Below are 17357 nucleotides of genomic sequence, written 5' to 3' on the forward strand. Positions count from 1 at the left end.
ACCCATTCAGGCAGTCCTAGCTCTGATGCTCCTGAATCTTCTTCCTGATGATAGTGGCTCAAAGAAATTGTGGGATGGGTGGTAAGGATCGTCAACAATGCTTCAGGCCCTTTGACTACAATGCTCCCACTAAATGTCATTAATAGGGGGAGAGGGAGTTCCTGGTACTCCTCTTGGCAGTTTTTAATATCCACTTTAGGGTCTTGCGGTCCGATGCCATGCAGCTTACATAACACACAATGATGCAGGCAGACAGAACACTCTCGATGATGCTACTGTACAAAGTTGTGAGAATGGGGTCGGGAAGCCTGGCACACCACAATCTCCTCAGGAAGAGTAGACACTGTTGTACCTTCTTGACTAATGAGGTTTTGTGGATCCAGGTTAGATCAATCGTTAGGTGTACACAAAGGATCTTTGGGTTCTTCACTCTCTCCACAACAGAGTCATTCATGTGCAAAGGAGAGTGGTCGACCTGCACCTTCCTTAAGTCCACAATCATTGCTTTTGCCTTGCCCATGTTGAGACTCAGGTTGTTGTTCTCACACCATTTGCAAGCCTCTCTACCTCCTCTCTGTATGCCAACTCATCATTGTTGCCGATGATACAAGTTGTTGGTCTCATCGAACCTGATGATGCAATTTGAGCTGAATCTGGCAATGGAGTCATAAGTCAGCAGCACGAAGCAGAGGGCTGAGCACATAGCCCTGGGAAGCACCAGTGTTCAGCACAATGGAACTTGAGATATTGCTACTAACTGGGACGGACTGGGGTCCTTCTGTCAAAAAGTCCAAGATCCAGTTACAGAAAGTCCATCAACTTCCTCCTTTAAGCACTACTTTCCATTTTAAGGTTCTGCAGAGGACTTGATAGCTACCTCAGAAACCACAGATCTGGGACTAACCAGCTGAAGTTCCATGTGCAAGAGAACAAGCTGTATATTAACTACCACCACTGGGCTGCGCACAAGATTTCAATTGCAAAGGCTAAACCAGTTAGATAGCTTTTCAGTAAACAACTAAATTATAAAAAAACTGCTAAAAGTTTTAATTATTAACATACAACTCAACCAAGAAAATGTTAACATGAGGAAATCTGCAGATGCTGGAATATGTTATTTCAAGAAAATGTTATTTGCATTAAGGCAATAAAAACTAAATGCTATGGCATACTGTAGTTATTTTCAAGAATGTTTCCCAGACAATGTCAAAAGCATTGTGAAACGAAAACACAGTAATGTCCAGCAATTACTCCAGAGACAGCAAGATCATTTCTCCATTTCTTTCTTATAGCACAGCAAAATATCACACCGTTTTTGGAATTGTTCAGTAATTGTTTATCCAATACAAACAAACCCTTCTTATCCTCTTAAAGCTAGAATAATCAAACCAGCCTTTTGCTACTTCCAATGCCATTTTACCGCTAATCTATTCATGGTTCACTCCAATCAAACCAATCTCCCTGTATTCCACCCCTGACTTAATCTAGAGATGCAGATTGAATTCATGTAGCTTGACAATGACAAATTCCTGACCTCTTCTCTAACACTTGCCACCAAATTCTCTACCTTCAAAACAATTCACTTTGAATACACCTTCAGAGGTCAAATGAATAGGGTAGCCAATCAGGACCAAGTAAACAGGATTGGGGGAGGGGGTTGCCTATGAAAAACATGAGCACTCCCAGAGAGCTCAGCAAACACCACAACATCAAATATTCATCACCATCCTAAATGTAAACATTGTATGTTCAAAGACAAGGGCACAGCATGGAAACAGGCCAATTTGCTGCTCCAAAAGTTCAAGCTGACCATCAACTCATTCACAGTAATACTAAATGCCATCTTTTTTATTCTAACCCCCACCCCCATGTCTAACCGATCTTATACAGTTTTTTCAGGGAGGTTACAAGAGCTTTCAGAAGAAAGGCAGCAGACATTGTCTACAAAAGACTTTAGCAAAGCCTTTGACACAGTACAGCATGGGAAGCTAGTCAAGAAGGTTCAGTTGCTTGGCATTCATGATGAGGTAGTAAATTGGATTCAACATTGCTTTAGCAGGAGAAGCCAGAGTGGTAGTAGACTGTTCTCTCTCTGTGACTAGTGATGTGCTGCAGGGATTGGTGATGGGTCCATTGTTATTTATTATCTATTTCAATAATCTGGATGATAAAGTGGTAAAAATGGATCAGGATATTTGGGGATAACACCAAGATTGGGGTGTAGTGGACAGTGAGGAAGATCAGAGCTTGCAGCCGAATCTGGACCAGCTAGAAAGATAGGCTGACAAATGCAGATGGAATTAATGCAGAAAAGTGTTAGGCATTGTACTTTCAGAGGACAAACCACAGGAAGACTTACACAGTGGACAATAAAACACTGAGGAATGTGCTAGAACAAAGGGATCTGGGAATATAGATCCATAATTACTTGAATGTGGCATCACAGATAGACAAGTCATAAAAAGAGCTTTTGGTACATTGACACTCATAAATCAGAGAACTGAGCACAGAAGCTGAAATGTTATGTTGAACCTGTACAAGACATTGCAGGGGCCAAATGTGGAGTATTGTGTACAGTTCTGGTCACCTACCTGCAGGAAATATATAAGGCTGAAAAAGTGCAAAGAAAATTTATAAGGATGTTACCGGGACTTGACAACCTGAAATAGGTTAGGATTTTATCTCCCCTAGAATTTAGCAGAATGAGGGGAAATTTGATAGAGCTTTACAAATTATGAGAGGTATAGATAGGATAAATGCAAGAATGCCTTTCAACTGAATAAGACTAGAACTAGAGGTCCAAACAACATACACAAAATGCTAGAGAAACTCAGCAGGCCAGGCAGCATCTATGGAAAAGAGTACTATACTCTTTTCCATAGATGCTGCCTGGCCTGCTGAGTTTCTCCAACATTTTGTGTGTTGCTTAGATTTCTAGCATTTGCAGATTTTCTCTTGTTTGTGACTAAAACTAGAGGTCATAGGTTAAGGGTGAAAGATGAAATATTTAAGGGGAACCTGAGGGGTAACTTCTTCACTCGGAGGGTAGTTCAAGCTGCCAACAGAAGTGGTCAATGTGGGTTTGAGTGCAACATTTGAGTGAAGTTTGTAAAAGCATATGAATGGAGGGGTACAGAACGCTGGGGTCCAGCTGCAAGTTGATGGGAGTAGGCAGAATAACATTACGGTGCAGACTAGATGGGCCAAAGAGACTGCTTCTGTGCTCTATGACTCATCAACTGCCTCCGTAACACATTCATATTCTAGAAAGACACATACCAACCTACCTACCAACCAACACATCTTTGGGATGTTGGATGAAACAGTAGTATCCGATGGAAACCTATGCTATCACTGGTAGAATGTGCAAATTCCACACAGAGAAAGGTGAGGATTGATCTTGGGTCTCTGATACTGTAAGGTTTCAAAGACAAATATTGACCACTTTACTAATTAATATTAAAACATTTTCAAGTAATTTGTTAAAGCTACTGAACACAGGTATGAAATACCTTTTTCCCTACGCATGTATGTGAGATATTTTCAGAGTTAACTCTATCTATTTGTTCTAAATATTTTGCAAACTTGTAATATACCACCATCAGGCAGCACTTTTAGAAAGATAGTTACATATATTTCACATCGCCCTAAAGATATAAACCATGTGGTTTGTCCATCCTAAGCGGAGACCAACCAGGTTTTGGTTCTCAATCCATCCAAAAACAAAGAGTTGAGAGTGTAAGTAATCTTTCTCCTGGACCATTACTCAAAAGAAACTGCTACTGTCCTCAATTCTGATGGGATACAGGCCATGATCACTTTATCATCTGTAAACAATTATTCTAATTTAAAGCACTCATGTAATGAGCAATTAAAATTAAATTTTTACACTGGGGGTGGGTCATGGAAAAATGAAGGAGCATCTAAATTTTGTCAGTGGTAAAAGTTTACAAGAAATGGATAATTTAGATTAAGAAATCTTGTCTATTATTACTTTGAGTGCCACATAAGTACTAATGTAATCAAGAATAATATCGATTGGTGGAATTATAATGGTACTAAGCAGAGCAGAACAGTTATTAACTGTATGTTACAATGAGCCCATACTAAGGTAGCCTGAGACAGGTATTTTTATCTTGAAATTTCCATGACTATATATAAGCTAGAATCAATAGTGCCTATTTGCCAGAGCCAACACTGTAACCCCATACTATTAAAAAACCAGCATGATTGAAACTAATGTTCATTCTTCCAAAATGTACAGTATTTATCCAAAAGATGAAATAATTAGCTGCACTAACATTATGCCTAATAAGGGCAGAAATTAAGAAGGGCTGAGTGAACTGGCGAAAAATGTATATTGTAATGAATATTACCATGATAGTTGTATTAATTAAAGCAAAAGACAGACCGTGTTTTGTTATAAACTAGTACTAGTAATTATCTAGTTGCTTTTCCCATTTAATAAAAAACAGACAAGGACAATTTTTAAAATTTGACCGATGCCAATCATGCTCAAAAATATGAAACAAGATTAGTCATTGGCAATAAGGTGGTGCCGGAGATCATTAGGACTTGTTACGGACATGAGAGTGGGGTGGATACCGAAGGCGGGCCGGGCCGGGCCGGGCCGGGGGACCTGACGCTCCCTCCCGGTGTGCAGGTTAATGCTCCGCTTTACTCACCGCTGTGCGCGCTGAACCAGCGCGGCGCCAAGTGCAGCGGCAGAGAGTCGGACAGCGCCGCCGCACGCGACCCCAGATAGAGCTGCAGCTCGCGGGTGCCCGGCCCTCCTCCCGTCTCCTGGTAACCGTTGCCAGCCGGGTCGGGCCCAGCGGCCGGGCCGCCGCTGCCGCCGACGCCTCCTCCTCCGCCACCTCCACCTCCGGTACCGCCGCCTTGTTCGCCTCCGTCGCCCGCTCGGCTACCACCGCTTCCGCCACCTCCTGACCTCGCTCCGCTACCATACAGCCCGAAAGGATGCGCCGGTTCTATGCCGGCCACGCTGCTCACCGAGCGAGTCCTCAGCCCCATGGTGTTGACGCCGCTCCGGTAGTGGCCGTAGTGAGCAGCGTGCACAGCGCTGTCGTCCGTCGACACGCCGGGGAAAGCCGTCCTGGAGCGGGCTGCCGTGCTCTGCTTCCCTCCCATCACCACAGGCTTCAGCATAAACACCGGGGAGGGAGGGGTGGGTGAGGGGAGGGGTGTGGGAAGAGGAAAGGTGAGGAGCCGCGGCCGCGAGTTCCGACCGGGTAATCCACCGACAGCCGCCGCCGCCGCCCCGCCCCGCCTATTGGGCGGCCGCCGCCGCTGCTCCTGCCATATCAGCCGCTGCCCTTACTGTCACTCGGACCGGGGTAGAGGGGTAAGCCCGCTTAGGATGGTTTAAACCAGGCGGTCTCTCGCCCCCTTCCTCTCAGCCATCGCTCGCCGCTTCTCTCCGCCCGCCCGGAGCGCCGTGATCGTCCGCCCACTCCCGTTAGCGGCTCTAGTCCCGGGAGCGCGCACAAAAGCGCGCGAGTTGCAGCTGCGAACAAAGCCCGAGCCCAGAGCGCTAGCCGGCTCCCTCTGTTTCTATTACTTCTCTTTTTATTATTATTATTATTATCAAGAAAGGAGGAAGTGTTTTTCAGGAAGCAACGCATTTTTTCAGTTGCTTTCTTAAAGAATGCATTTCCCCCTTTATCTCTTTCCTCTAGTTGCAGGTATTTCCCAAGGCTTAAGGTGTGCATCACCCAAATGAATCTGTTACCAACTTTGTATGGGAGACCGTCTCCCTTATTAATGACTGCTGTCCGTTTTTCGAAATGTTAAGGTGATTCAAAAAGGATCGTCTAAGTATTTTATATTAAGCCAGTGCCCAAAGCAAGTCGCTCGAAATATCACGTTGCTTTGATATTGGAGTCAAAAACTAATAAAACCGGGCAATATATTTAAAGAAAATAGCTGTAATAATTTACAGTTTATCAATGTGGGCTAGTTTTTCATTTTAAATACTGCACTATCTTCCACAATTCTTTTACACAATTTCCCAGTGGAAAAAGTATGTATTTTTGAAATAATGAATTTACCCAGTAACCTGTCTCTAATGAATAAATACCGACAAAATATATATGTTTCAATCATTCGGGTTGTATGATGCCTTAGTTTAAAAAAAACCAGACAGGCTGACTTAAACGAAACAGGCCCGCTGAAGTGCATTGGTGAAAAATAGGTTGGTGGTTTGTTACCAGGACAAATATAGGACCATAGCTCAATCAATTTTGGGAGTTGCTGATAACAGGAAATGCTGAAGCTACTTCACAAGTCAGGCAACATCTGTGGAGAGAGAAGCAGTTAATTATTTTGAGTTAATAACTAAGAACTTGGAAATGTTGGTTAAAATGTTATTGGGTGGTGGAGGGATGGAAAGAACACAGGAAATGAGTGTAATAGGGTAGAGACTTGCTTACTGGAGTGTGGCCAGCCAGTTTTCGGCAGAAGCTGACACTGTAGTCTAGCATTTCCTGCTATCTGATGATTGACAGGGGTGGTTAGTTGATTTGTACATATTTACAGTCCATGTAACTTTAACAGAATTCAGTAATCCCTGTTAACTATTCTTTCCAATTTGTCAGAATCTGGCCAGTTCAGATAAAAAGACATTAACCATTAATTTAAACTCCCATTTTTCCCTCTCCACAGATGCTGCCTGATTTTATTCTTCCCAGGCATTTCCATATTTTTTTATTTCTGATTTCCTGAAGCTGCAGTATTTTCTGTCAATTCCAGAAGGTTTTTTCTTTCTCATTTACGTATCCTCCGATACAACTTTCTACAGTTAATGAATTTTCACCTCCTCTTGGTGAAATCGTCCTTTGGCAGTTCTTCACTGATTTTTAGTGCAGTTTTTTATGTTCCAAGATGGGGAGTTTGAGGAGGGTATTCCTTCTGTCAATTACGCTGGGTTTTCGTGTGCTCGAAAATGCAAAACGTTTGTTCTTCTACCTTCCCAAATGCTCCTTGTCCTTTTTGTGTGGTCATGAGTCAGAGGATCACGGAAGTTAGTAAGGTGATGTATTCAAAGAACTTTTCAAGCACATCTTTAAATGCTTTCCTTTGACCACCCAGTAACTTTTCCCGTGACAGAACTTAGAATGTCAGAGTCGGGCAGCTTCACCAGCAGCTGTCATTCGGTCTTCACCTTATTACAGACACTTGTCTTTATTTGCTCTATTCTTCCACTTCTTACATCTTAAAATATATTCAATTTTCCTATTATGTTTATCAATCTGAACTGTTACCTGTTTTTCTTGCCACAGATGCTATCTGACTTTGAGTATTTCTCCTGTTTTTATTCCAGATTTCTAGTATTTGCAGTTTTTTTCTCTTTCAAATTGCCATCCATGGATGGATGTAGTCTTGGAGACCTGTTCACAGGCTAGCTGATTATGTGACACTACTCCAGTTTGCAAATGTAACTGCAGTCACCTTCTGTTCCTCTGGATGAATAGCTTTGCTCGCTGATTTGGACAGTTCCTGTCACAGGAATGTCAGACTACCAAAGTTCAAAGTAAAATTGTTATTAAAGTAAAAAAGTCACCATATACAAACCTGAGATTCACTTTCTTGTAGGCATTCACAGTAAATACCAGAAACAATAGATTCATTGAAAGACTGCCCCCAACAGAACAAATAATCAATGTGCAAAAGACTACAAGCTGTGCAAATACAAAAACTAAAAAAAGAAATAATAATAAATACTGAGGACATGACATGAAGAGTCATTGAAAGTGAGTCCATGGGTTGTGGAAACAGTTCATGGATGGGACAAGTGAAGTTATCTTCTCTGGTTCAAGAGCCTGATGGTTGAGGGTAATACCCGTTCCTAAATCTGGAGTTGTTGGTCCTGAGACTCCTGTATCTTCTTCCTGATGGCAGCAATGAGAAGAGAGCATGGGTTGGATGTTGGAGGCCCTTAATGTGAATGCTTCTTTCCTGTGACAGTGCTTCATGCAGGTGTGCTCAGTGGTGAGAGGGGATTTACCTGTGATGGACTGGGCCGTATCCTCTATTTTCATAGGTTTTTCTGTTCAACAGCACTGTTATTTCCATACCAGGCTGTGATACAACCAGATAAAATACATTGCACCACACATCTATAGAAATACATCAAAGTTTTAGATGAAGTGCCTTAGCTTTGCAAACTTTTTAAAAAGTGGAGGTGCTGCCGCGCCTTGTTCATAATGGCACTTGCATGGTGGATTTGGGTCAGACCCTTTGAAATGATAACACTGAAGAATTTAAAGTTGCTGACCCTCTCCACCTCTGAGCCCCCGATGAGAACTGGCTCATGGACTTACAGTTTCCTCCTCCTAAAATCAATAAACAGCTCTTTGGTCTTACTGACATTGAGTAAAAGATTGCTGTTGTAGCACCTCTCAGCCAGGAAACAATTGTTGTATGAGTAATAGATGTATGCACATGCAAACCATAGGCATTGGAATTTTCTGTTGGGTGCTAAGGGAGTAGCACTTTTTATGGTACTCTTGTTTCACAAGACCTTCCCCCTCCCCCCCCCCAACCTCATGAGGTCTCCTTTGGTCAGGGTCGATCTTGGATGTTGCATCCTAATTGTTACCATCAGTTAGTACATGAGCCAGGGCAGTATGATATGGAGATCAAACTGTTGCTCATGTAGCAGGCTTTCCCTCTCCATGTAGCTGATGAATCCAAAAAAACAGCAGAGGCTGATAGAGTTTGGCACCAGCCGTGTTGCTGGAATTGCTAGTCAGCATTGAAATCAACGTAGGACTGCCTTAGGGACTCCAGTTCTGGAGTTTTTCTCTGGATTTACTCCCAAAACCTTCCCCTTGAGTAGGTATAGCTGCAAGATAGTGGAGGTTTGAGACCTTTTCCTAAGTGAGTTGCCATCCACAGCTGACAAGCCCCATCAATCCAAAGTGACTGGTTTTAAGGCACCAGTAACCCATCTTTACCCTTTCTCCTGTCACTAGAAACACTTCTGTCTATTATTATAATTCAGAATCCTCCTGAGGCATTTCACATTTGTTCTCAGTTGACCACATCGTTACGATCCCCTTTACATTGTTTTACTTCAGGAAGGACACGGTTTACAACATAGATTGTGAAAGAGATCCCCTAATAGGCATAAGGTGAGAATTTAACTTCCAACTTTTGTAAGGAAATGCAAGCTATTTTTTCTTCATTATTCAGCTGTACATCAGCCATTGCAAAACAAATTATGCTTTTATAGCTTCTTAACAAAAATCAGAAATGTTGGAAATAAACGAGCATCCGTGAAGATGTGTGTCAAATTATCGTTTTGAGCAGAGACATTCAGAAGATAGAGGCCAGACCTCTGTTTCTCGGTGAAGCTGATAACCCAGCATTTACACTGAATGATGCTTGGTGCAGAGGTGAAATTCATTTGCGTTCAGCTTCAGGAAATGATCTTCTGAATCATGACATTTCTTGGAAAAATAGTACCAAATTTGAAATTTCGTCTGGTTCTAGGAGAATTCAGTCACCCTTTCAAGAATTGAATGTTACTCACTGCTTAGTCATTGTACTTGAACTTGCTGCACTCTTTATTTCTATCAGCTCTCAGACAGCATTGGATTTTGCTAGTGATGGGGAAATATTGTTTTGACTGGTAATGAGTTACGAAGTAACTTGTAAATGCTTGACTTCATGCAGAATACAGCACACAATGTTAATTCTATGCTATGGTAAATGTAGCTTTGAAAGAATATTGGAGCATGATTGTATAGAAAATGGCAGCTTTAATTATTTTACATTTTCCAACTGCAATACAAATATTTGAGGAAAAAGAAGTACAAATCAGTTTTAAATTGGGATGCTGAACCTTCCCCTGGGTTCAAACTGGGCAAAAGTGTTCTGGGGACAATGAACAAGGAATTTCAGAAGTGAAGCGAGTGGTACGACAATCAATCTTATGGTGGAATTTGAAATGATGGGGTCATGGTGGAGAGTTTTAACAAGAAAACTCTCCACCATGACCCCATTATTTCAAGTTTCCTCCATCAGTTTATTTTTTTTCTTCCATCAGATTGTTTGTTGCTCCATATTCCAACATCTGCATTTTCTTGTCTTCATGGAGTACAGCATGTAGCTCTGTGAGTTTGAAGAATGGAAACTGAGACCAAGCTGTGATGCATTAGGTGCTCTGTGATAAAGGAAAGGCTTGATGTAACAGTTTTCTTTGTTTGTGCCATTTTCATGTGTATGTTCATGGACTCCTCAGTTTCAAAATTATTCCTGTCTTTTTCAAACAGATATTTTAAAAAATACACCTAATAGCTTTTATTCAATTAAAAGAAACCATTGATGCTAATATTGTTTGCTATCCATTTTGCTTGTAAAATATGAATTTTGTGGAAGGACTTCTAAGCAATAAAAAGCATGTTTTATTGACACCTTGAAGTTCCCCAGTCAGTGATGAGTCAGTAATGGGGGTTGAAGAACCTGGTATAGCAAAAGTGCAGTTGGCAGTGAATGATTTTGATGTTTTTGGGCTGTGGATGTTTTCATGGATCTGACGTTTATTGCATTCTAAACCATTTGTAAACCAGAACAGTGTTGAGTATTTCATTGGTACTGTCACAGCTATCTGAGTTAGGAGGCAATTGGAAGAGTATGGAGAAAGCAACAGCAGACCATATGAGCTCATGCATGTGGACTTCCTTGCGCTGGTGGCCAAGAATCCTTCTCGCACATGATTAGTGAAATTGGCAGCATTGCCTGATGACTTGCCAACAGAAAGCTACAGTCACACACTGAAGATGAAGACAATTTAGCATGCAGTCACTGTACCAAATCTCAAAGAATTGACAGTAAGGCAATTATGCATTAAAATAGAAACTACGAACAAGAAACTACAAAATATTACATTAAACAAATTGAAAAGAGATTCAGCTGAAGGTGGAGACACACAAATCTTGGAAAAAGACTGAGTCAAAGTACAATGGCAAACTGCTTGGTTATACTACTCCTGTTAGCATTCATTATTACAATGGCTTTGTTCAATTTAGTGTTGTAGTGTTAAGTCGATTATGAAGGTGAAACATGAGGAACTCCTTCAGTGACATTACTGAGATGGAAATAATACAATTTATTTAACTAGTATGGGGAAGTGATCCAAATTGTCTCAAAGCCCTCATTTTAAAGCACTGGTTCTCAACAGTATCATCTGAGAGGCTGAGCTTTTATGCAACAATTTAATATCCTTTGTAAATATGCAAGAATATTTCTTATGGATGGAATTGCACATGATGATGCAGGGAAATTTATTAGAAGTAGAGAAATCTCTTTCAATACTTGGGATCTGGTTTTACTGAGCCTATAACAAAGGTCCCAGGAGCAATGGAGAAACACATCTGGGATTAATGTCAACAGACTCTATCTACTCTGACGGAAGCTATTTGGGATGAGGTTTGCTTACTTTTTTTTAAAGTAAATAATTCATAATGTGGGAGAGATTATGCAAAATTTGACACAGGAAACTAAATATTATAGACAGAAAGGTGTGAGATTTTAATAGTATATATTAATGAGTCATCCTTTTGCAATGTTAGATATTGCAGTGTTTTTACATCATGTAGAACAGAATGTTAAGCAATTTAATTATTTTGTCTGCTTGAAGTGCATGGTACATTAAGAATAATTTACAGCTGAGAATCCTTAGCTCTGTGATTGAAACTTGATTTAATGGTAAGTCATTCCATAATGGTAAGGCAAAATTTGAGTGGAAGATGAAAGTTTTTTTAAAGGTGTTACAAAGATGCAAATTTAAAGACAATGCAGTGTAAAGTATGTGACTGCCTTGGTTTCCTGATGGCATTTAACTGAGTGTGAGGTTGAGGAACCCAAGGAAAACCAAAATCAAAGGAAAAACACCTAAGCTTTTGAAGTTGTATGCTGTGCAAAGTGATTATGATTATTCAATATCAGTCATCGCAGTCCCAGGACCTCACTGCAAGAGTTCCTCAGATTATTGTACCATGCCCAACCATTGATCTTCCATGCACCTTGAGGTCAGAAGTGGGGACATTCTCTAATGACCACATGGAGTTCAATTCCATTCACAACTCAGCAAACAAACAGTCCATGCCCACGTGCAGTAAGACCTAGATAAATACTAATAAGAGGCCATTGGTATTCATGCCACAAAAATAATCATTCACAAGTCAAGTTTAAAACACCCACCTTAATTGTTTAATTGTATTACAATGGATTTGCCCCTCCATCTTAGGGATCACCATTGATTAGAAGCTCAGTTGAACCAGCCTCAGTGCAAATATTCACTATTTACAAGACTCAATTCTTTTCACTTGCCTTTGAGGGCAGCACCAACAACACCTGAGGCTTGACGTTATCTGGAACAAAGCAGCCCACCACATCATCTACCCTTTTTCTGTAGTGTGTGCCATTTACAAAATACACTGTGTGTTCCCTCTGTGGCTGTTGTGGAGGTAACTCCAACCTTCTGCCACCAGAACAAAGCAACAAAACTGTGGAACACTGCCACCTGTAGGTTCCCAATTACATCGCACACCATCAACTTGAAAAGTCTAAATTTTGGGATTCCCTTTGCATTGTGAGAACACTTCAAGGACTAAAATGCTTTATGAAACCAGCTCTCCACTACCTTCTCAGGGAATGTAGGAAATGAGTATTTAACGCAGGCATTGCCTATAGCCTGGAAAAATAAATAATCTTGTAAGATTCAATGCCCAAAACAAAATATTTCTTCTTTATATTCAACTTGGAGCTATTCAGTTGCTTTATTTTGAATGAATTCAAAATTTCATGATGTGGAAAAAGTAACATTTCTTTTGTGCATTGGTAAGTGGCACCACAGAAACCTTCCTTGGATTGCAGATATTTCAAGCAGGGCTATAATGTGGCTTGAAGCTGAGTGATATGTCACATCTGAGTAATTGTGAGAGGAAGCATCTATTCAGAGACATGATGTATTTTAAGGCATTCCTGGGGAAACTAAATTCTCAGCACTTGAGCAGTGATTTGAGTTTTCAAGGATTCCCCTGTCAAAAGTAGCAGTACTGTAATCCTAAACCTGCATCAATCATATAACACAAACAAAAGCAAATCTGCAGATATGCCATATACTTACACCTTATATTCTTTCTTTTCTTTTTCAATATTTTTATTGATTTCTTACATAAAAGAATACAGAGTACAGAAGGATATAATATATATCGATTACAATATATTGGAATCACAAATATAGTCTCATTACCCCATATCTATATAAATTAATTTAAACATAATATCGAAAAGAGATAATTTTATTATATAAAACAATCTAAAACCACTACTAGAAAAAAAAACCTGTTTGGTTTAAAAAAAAGGGAAAAAATCCTTATCATATAGTAAAACATATTATTAGCCAACATCTGTGCTTAATAGCAAATCAAAGATTTTGAAAATACTTCAAAAAAGGTCCCCACAATGTTAAAAAAAAATCTTGTCTAGGTTCTGAGATTGAACAGCGGATCTTCTCTAAATTTAAGCATGACGTAACATCATTTAACCATTGAGCATCAGTAGGCGGAGTGGCATCCTTCCACTGAAGCACCAATGTCCTCCTGGCTGTAAGAGAAATAAAGGCCAAAATATCACAATCATGTGTCTCCAAAATAATATCATTTCCTCCAACAATACCAAATAAGGCAGTCAAAGGATTAGGTTTAAAATTTACTTTAAAAAGCACCAAAAAAGTTTGAAATACTTCCTTCCAACATTTTTCAAGACTCGGACAAGTCGAAAACATATGAATTAGTGAAGCGTCTCCATTGTTACATCTATCACAATAGAGAAATATATCTGAATAAAAACGAGACAGCTTATCTTTAGTCCTGTGGGCCCTATGAACCACTTTAAATTGTAGAAGGGAATGACAGGCACATAACGATGAGGTATTAACCAATTTAAAGATTTCATTCCAAGTATTCTCAGAAATTGGAATCTGTTAATCTTGTTCCCAGAGATTTTTAAATTTTGTCTAAAGGAATATTTCTCATTCCCAACAACATACCATAAATATTAGATATAGATCCATTATGGAAGGGTTTCAAATTAAAAATTGTATCAAGTAAATTCTTACCTGGACTTTAGGAAATGTATGTAGTTGAGAACGTAAAAAGTCCCTCATTTGTAAATATCGAAAAAAGTGGGTTTTGGGTAGGCTATACTTAGCTGACAATTGTTCAAATGAAGAGAGACTATCTCCAACAAGCAAATCCTGAAAACATTTAATACCCAATCTATTTCACTCTTTAAAAACTGCATCAGTCATAGAAGGTTTAAAAACTAGTTAGAAAAAAATGGGACTTGAAAGTGAAAAACTCTATAAAACAAAATATTTTCTAAATTGTACTCAAATCCTCAAAGTGTGTTTAACTACAAAATTATCAGTTAAAGTACTTAAAGATAAAGGAATTGAGGATCCGAGAAGAGAAATGATAGAAAATTTATTAACAGAATTAGCTTCTAAAGAAACCCAGATTGGACGGTCCTCTGGATTAATATAATATTACCAAAATGTAAGATTCCGTATATTGACTGCCCAGTACTAAAATGTAAAATTGGGTAAGGCTAAAACTCCATTCTTTTTATCTTTTTGAAGATGAACTTTATTTAATTGAGAAATTTTATTTTTCCATATATAAGAAGATATAATAGAATCCAGAGAATCAAAAAAGGATTTAGGAATAAGAACAGGTACGGCCTGAAATAAATATAAAAATTTAGACAAAATATTCATTTTAATAGAATTAATTTGGCCAATCAACGATAAAGAGATGGGTGACCAATTTGATAGTGCCTTCTTAACATAATTCAGAAATGTAAAAACAATTCTTTAAAAAGGAATTTATAATTCCTAGTAATTGTTATGCCCAAATAAATAAATTGATTTCTTACAATTTTAAAAGGAAGGTTAGTATTAACTAATACAAAATTATTCAAAGGAAAAAGTTCACTCTTATGAAAGTTAAGTTTATATCCTGAAAACCGACTAAAGCAGGAGAGTAAGGAAAGTACAGAAGGTAAAGAAGACTCCACATTAGAAATGTAGAGCAAAAGGTCATCAGCATAAAGCGAAACTTTGTGGGTAATACCCCTCCTCAAAATCCTATATTCTTCAATATTGACATCTCTGCTTAAATTAGTAGGTCTGTTGGTACATTTAAGTATGTGCAGAATTCCCAAAAGTAAGTTGCCACCTTTATTTATAATATCTCGGGAGGTTTTACTGCAAAAGGCCCCAAGAAAACAATTCCCTCTGTAAAGAAAGAAAGCTGAATTTCTATAATGCTTTTTACAAAGGAGTGAAGTCTACCTATGCAGTAAGTGGCTTTGAAGTATAGTCAATTGAATAAGGCAGGGAACCCACTGCCACAGTCTACACAATGGTGTCCCGGAATTGGAATTTTAGTGAAGGATGTTGGGAGATAAATGTTGTCCAGTGAGCGTGGAATTTAGGTAATTTATCACTTGAGGTAAAAGGGTCTGGAGATAAGCAACATCAGACTGTTGTTATCATGGATTCCACAATCTACCAATTGTCCTTGCTTGGCCTTTGTGTTAAAATGTGTTCAGGATGGTATAAACAAAGAATAGAAAATTAAGGAGTCAGATTAAGTTTAAGTATTGTTCTCCCGTAGAATGTGGTCACGTAGGTGTGATCCTTGAACTCCCTGCATTTTATGTTGTACAAAGAGTAGTGCATTACAGATCTGTTGTATCATTTAAAATGCAAATTCAAAAGAATATGTCAAGGAAGCTGGCCTTGTGCTTTACATTGAAATAATTTAACTGGCCTAAATAGAATTACAGTCAAATAGGAGGACACGGATACCTTAGAAACCAGACCCTAGGCTAGAAAAGCAGTGGAAGCCATTAGTAGCCCAGAGGGAGATGTGTACACTCCCATATTCAACTCTCATTGTCTGATAATCTTTGTCTTCTTAGTGCTTTGGACACAAAATCCATGATGGCAAAAGAACATGGTGAGACAATTGCAAGTGAGACAAGTGCAATCTGAATTCATTCATGGCAACTCTCAGTGAATGACTTACCTCACAGTTATCTATTTATTTAGATTACAGACATCCTATTGCACTTATAGAAACATGAGTGAACTATTCATTTCTTTGAGTCTATTCCTTTAGGTTATGACTGCACCAAATTTCCACTCATTTGCTCAGTTCATTTTAAATGATGGTCATTCAGTCAGCTTCAAAACCACGGCACATAAGTCCACTCCCATCAGTGTGTTCCATCCCCAAACATCTGTAAAGCAAGGCTAACTGCTCACTATCATTGTAATATACACTCAGTAGCTACTTTATTAGGTACACCTATTCATTAATGTAAATATCTAATCAGCTAATCATATGGCAGTAATTCAATGCTTAAAAGCATGCAAGCATGGTCAAGAAGTTTGGTTGTTGTTTGGAATGAGGAAGCAAAGTGATCTAAGTTACTTTGTGGAATGATTGCTGGTGTCAGACGGAGTGGTTTGAGAATCTCAGAAACATGTTGATCTGGGATTTGCAGAGAATGGTGCAAGAGACATAAGAAAACCTCGTGAGAGGCAGTTCTGTGAGCGAAAATGCCTTGTTAGTCAAAGAGGTCAGAGAAGAATGGCCAAACTGGTTCAAGGTGACAGGGAGGCAATGCTAACTCTAACAATTAAGTGTTATAATAGTGGTGTGCAAAAGAGCTTTTCTGAACTCTCAAAACATCGACCCTTGAAGTGGATGGGCTACAGCAGCTTAAGATCGTGAACATACTCAGTGGCCATTTTATTATGTATAGAAGGTACCTAATAAATTGACCACCACGTATATATGAAAGTGTACACTTTTAAAACTGTGTATCATGATATAACATTTAGAAAAAAAATCTTGTCAGCACTTGCCTAATTCAGAGTGAAAATCAAAAAAAGTGCAAGTACTGGAAGTCTGAAATAAAAGCAAGAAATGCTGAAAACACTCAGCAAGTCATGTAGCATCCATGGAGGGAGAAGCTCAGTTAACATCTCAGGACTGAGATTACCAGAAAAAGTTAGGTTTTAGATGTTGGCACGTGGTCAAGTGGTTAAGGCATTTGTCTAGTGATTTGAAGGTCGCTGGTTTGAGCCTTGGCTGAGGCAGCACGTATGTCCTTGAGCAAGGCACTTAACCACACATTGCTCTGCGACGACACTGGTGCCCAGCTGTATGGGTTCTAATGCCCTTCCCTTGGACAACATCGGTGATATGGAGAGGGAAGACTTGCAGCATGGGCAACTGCCAGTCTTCTATACA

At 39.5% G+C, this 17357-nt stretch overlaps 1 protein-coding gene and 1 long non-coding RNA gene across 4 annotated transcripts in view; one reads left to right on the forward strand and one right to left on the reverse strand.

Annotated features, from left to right (window-relative positions):
• znrf1 (zinc and ring finger 1) overlaps positions 1-5527 on the reverse strand; it is a 234639-nt gene extending 229112 nt beyond the window's left edge. Inside the window, exon 1 of one of the 2 annotated variants that reach the window (XM_072279433.1) lies at positions 4686-5516. In XM_072279433.1, the coding sequence (XP_072135534.1) occupies positions 4686-5169 (484 nt within the window). In that variant the 5' untranslated portion in view covers positions 5170-5516. Of the gene's footprint in view, positions 1-4685 lie in introns of both variants that reach the window. The other variant, XM_072279434.1, reaches the window with a different exon arrangement.
• Positions 4755-17357, forward strand: part of LOC140210461 (uncharacterized) — an 89403-nt gene continuing 76800 nt past the window's right edge. For both annotated transcript variants that reach the window (XR_011889239.1, XR_011889238.1), the window contains exon 1: positions 4755-4888. This is a non-coding gene — a long non-coding RNA (uncharacterized lncRNA). The remainder of the gene's footprint in view (positions 4889-17357) is intronic.

This window comes from Mobula birostris, chromosome 15 (assembly GCF_030028105.1).
Source record: "Mobula birostris isolate sMobBir1 chromosome 15, sMobBir1.hap1, whole genome shotgun sequence".
NCBI classification, from domain to species: domain Eukaryota; kingdom Metazoa; phylum Chordata; class Chondrichthyes; order Myliobatiformes; family Myliobatidae; genus Mobula; species Mobula birostris.